Genomic DNA, 6,000 nt, shown 5'->3' with positions numbered 1-6,000 from the left:
TCTAATTTTATTTTGCTTGGTGTTTTATTATCTTTTCTAGGACAGCTAGATAATTTATTTTTTAAATTTCTTGCTAATTATGTTTATGGCGTCTTTGTTATTGTCAGTCTTGAGTCATCCAGGAGACTCAACAAACTAAAGTGGGCTAAACACTAAATATACACAGCTGAAGCTTTGAAGTAAATTAGATATTAATGTAGTGTATGGGATGAATCTACACAAAGTCTTCTTCCCTTCAGGAGGCATACATGTAAATAATTCTTAGCATGCTGGATTCTGAAAATTATGAGCAGGTGTGAATTAAAAAACAAACAACAGTGGCTAACATTCTGACAACTGAAGCATTCACTTCAAGCAGCTGTGGGGATGCAGTGAGAGGTTCCATTACGTTCTGAATTATGAGCACAACTGTGCAAAAGCACTAATCGGGAGGTGGCGGTGGGACTCTCCCATGCCATAAGCGCTCTGTGGAAGTGGAAATGCATTCTGCTTATAATTTAGAAGGCAACGCAGCCTTGGGGGCTCCCACTATGTCCCTGCAGTTACTTGAAGCATGGATGCTTCAGCAGTCAGAATGTTGGCTGGTGAGGATAACCATCAACAGCATTTTAAGATCAAAAATGAATATGAGGTTCTATTAATACAGCAGAATATAACAGTAATTTGTCACCATTCTCTGCATAACTTCATTGGGAAAGTAAAGTTGGAGTTATTCATTTCAGCACTAGATGGTGCTGTTTTATTAAAACCTGCCCAACAGAATCATCAATGTGCCAGCCTGTATTTTGAAATCCACAGGCAAGGCCTAGACAGTTTGATAAGGGAGGCACACATCCAAATAGAGCCTCTCATCCATGATAAAAATATAATAAATTAAATAGCAACAAATCTTTATCCTTCACTGGAGTTTAAAATTTGCCACCTGAGGATGCCACCTTAATCTGCCTAGGGACAGTTTGGAAGAATGGATTAATATAAATCAAATGATGTGCTTCACATGCAGCCTAAGCCACAAATATTGAGCTTGTAGGGGTTGGGGCTCATTTGCATTGCATGAAGAAGGTCCCAGGTTCATCCCCCACCCCCACCCCACCCCGCATCTCCAGGTAGGCTGGAGAAAGGCCCCTGCCGGAAACCCTGGAGAGCAGCTTCCAGTCAGCATATGCAATATTCCGTTAGACAGACCAGTCATCTGATTCTGTAGCTAAGTTCATACATACACTCGGTTCTCTGCTGTCCTGTGGCCCAAATAGCCTGCTGGTTATTGCCTCTTGTATACCACGGCATGCAGTTAGATGCTGTTGTAGATTAGATCCCTGCTCTTGTATACTCCCACTCATTACCAGCTTGTCTTCTCCACTGGCTATTTAATGGCCTTTATTTTGGAAAGAACTTGTCTGCTTCGCCATTATGCTCAAGGACCATTCAGCTCCTCTTCCTGTCACTCAAATTCCCAACTCCCAGCTGAACTCCCCTCTCACCATCTAGTACTCCTCTTGCTGAGAAGACTTTGAGCCAATTGTCTTAGCATTTTTGTCAATGTTTCTTCTCATCTGTATTTTGGATAATCCGCTCGGGAGAGTACCCGCAGCCCAGGGTGAGAGAGGAGCAGAGCTGGGCCTAGGAGCTGGAATTACCCTTTGCCCACTCTGCACTTGCTGTGATGATGGGCTTCAGAGGGCAGGGACAGGGAGAAGCAAACATGGGACAGGAGAGACCTGGCTCTTCGAGTTGTACCACTTTGGATGATGCTGGTCATCTGGAAAAGGTCTCTCCCCTCTTTCCTTATTTGTCTTTCCCCATCATCTAAAGGGCGTTTCACTCAAGGCTACACTGTCGTAGGGAAGCAATGATCCTCCCTCGTGTGTGGTTCCATCTCTGCCCACTCCCCGCAGCAAGTTTGTATTTAGAGTGAGAATGCTTTACTAGCCATTTTACACGGGGGGGTGGGATTTGTCTTCTCTCCTCCACTGCAACCTGGCTGGTGCGTGTGATGAGGTCAGATACAGCACACAGGACATCACTCTAGCCTGCACTGCTTTGCTAGAATCTCAAGTCCCATCTTGAGGGATCCAGAAAGTGTGCTGGTGGTGGGGGTGGAATCTCATCAGGTAGTTATCCCATTAGCCAACCTAAAGGGTTGTTTTTTGCGGGGAGGGTTCCAAAAAAGAGGTGGCAGATTTTTCCACCTTAGCTGCTCTCCATTACTTTACAGTATGGCAATTTTAAAATTGCTTGTCAAAGCTTTAGTGGGGCTGAGAACAATTTAGGGAGGGGCACCACATCCCACTACAGGTCTGAAGCCAGTTCAGGAGTGCAGCATGTGGAGAGGAGGAAGTTAATTCTTTCCTCCTTGTGCTGGGTTTCCTATTGGATGTTATAGTCCTGTGTTTCAGTATGTCCCACACATCCAGTCCTGGCCTGCTCCGTCCCTACCTTCACCTACTACAACTACTATGGACATTTATATACCACTCTTCAACAAAATTCTCAAAGCAGTTTTTACACAGAAAAATAAAAAATTCATAAATAAGATGGCTCCGTGTCCCCAAAGGGCACACAAACTAAAAAGAAACATAAGGCAGACACCAGCAACAGCCACGGGAGGGATGCTGTGTTGGGGCTGGATAGGAGGACCAGTTGCTCTCCCCCAGCTAAATCTTAGAGAATCACCACTTTAAAAGGTGCCTCTTTGCTCAATTAGCAGGGGTTAATTACCTTTCATATACCTACCCTATATATGAAAACAAACTAAAACGTTCGAAAGACAGAGCAAGCAGAAAAGGCTGAGTATGGGAGACAACAATAAAAGAAAAGTAAATGGAATACCTGAGCTATATTTATTTAAAAACTGCTTGTTTTTTAATTGTACTTTACCTTACAATTAAGCTGCCTTGAAGCCATCTGGCGAAAGGTGGAAGATATCCTATATAATCTGTATCTATCAATGCGTGCATTGCAGTGGGGAACAGACTGAACAGCAGACTATGTCCTGTTGAAGAGATGTGTTTATTCAGATGTACTGTGCTTAACGGGGCTTAATCGATAATAAGTGTTTAGAATTACATTGCAAGGTGGCGATCCTGTGCACACTCATGTGGGAGTAAGCCCTATGCGATTAAGAAGTTACTCGCTGAGTAAACCCGCACAGGATTGTGTGTTGGTGCCGCACAGATCAAGGCGTTGCTTGAAGAAGAGCTGCAGAACTGGAAGGCGAAGGGCAAGTCTTTGCTGTGTGGCGGGATCGGGAACCCCTAGGTAGACGGGACCGTAAACCGCAATCGCGTTTGGGAGCTGCTTCTTCCTATCGCGCCGCCGCCGCCATCTTGAGAGCCCCCTCTGCCTTGGACGTGTGGGGCGGGCAGAGGCAGCCCCGCCTCTGCATTGAGCTCACACGCAGCAGCAGGTTCAGTCCCACGCGATATACTCCCAGCCAGGCGACCGTGTCACTGAGGGCCGGAGATGCCTGCCTTTCCTTTCCTCCCGTTGCTGCAACCCCCCCTAGGATGAAGGCAGGTCAATGTAGGAGACAGCCCGCCGGTCTTTCTTCTTGCCGCCCTCCAGATCAGCTGCAACGGTGAGGCAGCTCTCCTCTCCATGCCGCCTGGCTCGCCCTTGGAAAGCAGGCAGCAGCTGCAGCCCTTGCAGGGTAATGAAGGGCTGAGGGCGCGCGGGGTGGGCTGGCAGGAGCTCCGGTGCCTGCCAAGTCCTGGGACCGCGTCATGCCAGGGGGAAGGCAGAGCAGCGCGCGAAGACGAAGCTCCCACTCGCCTGCCTCGGAAGCACCGTCGTGCCATGCAGACGCGCCTGAGTTGGGACTGGGGCTGTGAGTCAGGTCAGGTGATGCCATCTGTGTGGGCTTCTCTCACCCCTAACGGGGATGGGTGCTGCTGTTTGGTTATATGTGGGCACACAAGGGGTGGCGGTTCTGTTGTTGAGTAATTGAGAAGGTGCATGCGCGTTTCCTTGTGTTCCGTAGCCTCGGATGACTTTCGTGGACACGCTGTCGGTGCTTGGTGGGGGCTCTGCCAGTTGGTTACTTTCCTTAGTTGCAAGCCGCAACGTCGCTTGAGGTGGCAATCCATACAAACTCTCCGCCAATGAATTCCTCTCCCTTGTAAACCCCATTGGCTGTAGTGGGCCTTTCAGGGTGATGTAACGGCTTCTGATGCAGTTTGCCGCTGGCGAATTGGCATGGGCAACGGCGACCCCTCTCTTTTCGGGTGGTCTGTATAAACGTCGGAGTCCCAGCCCAGTCTGTGTTGCTTGGACTTCTCGCCCCAATGCGCTGCGAACTGGATGCGTTCTCCAGTGACGTGGTTCCTCAAATCAGTTTACGCTCAGAACACAGTGATAAATTAGTCGCATCCTAACAATCTAATGAAGTATTCCAGACACTACTGAAAACCTCCTAGTTTTTAGACAGCGTCCTGAAAAATGATAGTGTATGGATGTCAGTGAGAGAACTGAGAATAAGGGGAAACAAGGAACAATATTTTTTTTTCTTCCAAAAGTCAAATCAGTAATACAGATAGAGGCAGTTACAGTACCTCTAATTTCCCCCGAAAACAAAGCAATTGCAAGCATAAATCCTATTGATGGCTGTGTTCTCAGACTGTAGTCTTAAAATAATGACGTTTGAAAATACCATTCAAATCCATTGGACATAAACAGGGTTGCCATGTTGAGCTGGTTAATCAGTTTAATCAGTTAATGCTTTCTGACTAAAATAATATCCTTATTAATCAGTCAGCTCAGCAGATGTTAAAAATGCTGCTCCTGAATATTGTTATTGCACACTTTAGATTTTTCCATTCAACATCAGAGTTGAGTTGATTTAAATCAAATCAATTTAAATCACTTCTCTGGAAGATTCAGTTTTAATGATTTAAATAACTAGTCAGGAAGATTCTATTTAATCTAGCAAAAGTGTGTTTTTGTCTGATACAACCTCCACCACTACTCAGAGATAGATGTAGGTTTCATAGAAGGAAGGTACGCGTTATACATTATGAAGTAGCTAGTAGGCAAGTCCCATTATTGACTGGGCAAAAGTCATTTGTGTACATTACACTGACAGGAAAATTCAATGTTAAACATGTCATAGAATTTTTTTTATTGTGCTTGCAAAAGGAAAGTAAAAGAACAGTTTGAAATGTGTAGGATTTCAACTTCAAACTTTACTAATTTTATTGAATAATTATTGTATATGGTAAATGTGAATAAGAGTAAACTTGAATCTGAGAAAGACCTGCTTTTGCGGGGCATGAGGTCACTTTTGAATTATTGATCTGATTGAGTGTTAAAGATCTATTAAGAACAATAGCAAATAAAACTATTATATACAGAATTTCTTTTTTAATAATTTAAACCTTTCCTCAAGCATATTCTGGAGTAAAAAGTAAGTGCATTGAGCTAATTTCAGTGGCAAGATTGTTCATGCAAAATTTGGTATTGATAGATCATTGGGGATAGCCACCTAATGGAGCAGCAGAGAAATGACTTGATTAGCAAGCCAGAGGCTGCTGATTCAAATCCCTGCTGGTATGCTTCCCAGACTATGGGAAACGTTTATTTCGGGTAGCAACGATATAGGAAGATGCTGAAAGGCATCATCTCATACTGCGCGGGAGGAGGAGACGGTAAACCCCTCCTGCATTCTACCAAAGACAACCACAGGGCTTTGTGATCACCAGGAGTCAACACCGACTAGACGGCACACTTTACCTTTAGATCATCCAGACTTTATTGCATAATGACTTCATTTTGCACAAACAAATTCTTCAGAATACATAATCTTTTGCAGGCCACAGACAGCTCCATCTATTCCCACCTCTTGTGCCACTTCTTTAAACCTTCCTGTGTGTCAGCTGAGAAGCATAGGGAGCGTGGCTGTTTAAACTTTACACATCTGTGCACTTCTCATTTTAAATAGCCACACTCCCTGCACAGGCAGCTCCATCCTCTGTCACTGCGAGAGTGGATGGTTTCCCTAAGGAA

At 45.1% G+C, this 6,000-nt stretch overlaps 1 protein-coding gene and 1 long non-coding RNA gene across 6 annotated transcripts in view; one reads left to right on the top strand and one right to left on the bottom strand.

The window, feature by feature from the left end:
* The first annotated feature begins 2,795 nt into the window (after window positions 1-2,795).
* Window positions 2,796-6,000, top strand: part of GPR155 (G protein-coupled receptor 155) — a 55,615-nt gene continuing 52,410 nt past the window's right edge. For 2 of the 5 annotated variants that reach the window (XM_053266941.1, XM_053266961.1), the window contains exon 1: window positions 3,598-3,835. In XM_053266941.1, the coding sequence (XP_053122916.1) occupies window positions 3,598-3,835 (238 nt within the window). Of the gene's footprint in view, window positions 2,817-3,437; window positions 3,836-6,000 lie in introns of those variants that run through there. The other 3 variants (XM_053266982.1, XM_053266971.1, XM_053266950.1) reach the window with 3 other exon arrangements.
* Window positions 2,991-6,000, bottom strand: part of LOC128332612 (uncharacterized) — a 29,900-nt gene continuing 26,890 nt past the window's right edge. The window contains exon 2 of the long non-coding RNA XR_008310699.1: window positions 2,991-4,430. This is a non-coding gene — a long non-coding RNA (uncharacterized LOC128332612). The remainder of the gene's footprint in view (window positions 4,431-6,000) is intronic.

The sequence above is a fragment of the Hemicordylus capensis genome, chromosome 1 (assembly GCF_027244095.1).
Source record: "Hemicordylus capensis ecotype Gifberg chromosome 1, rHemCap1.1.pri, whole genome shotgun sequence".
In the NCBI taxonomy this organism is placed as follows: Eukaryota; Metazoa; Chordata; class Lepidosauria; order Squamata; family Cordylidae; genus Hemicordylus; species Hemicordylus capensis.
Note: the sequence above shows the minus strand (reverse complement) of the source record. Positions and strands in the feature narration are given on the sequence as shown.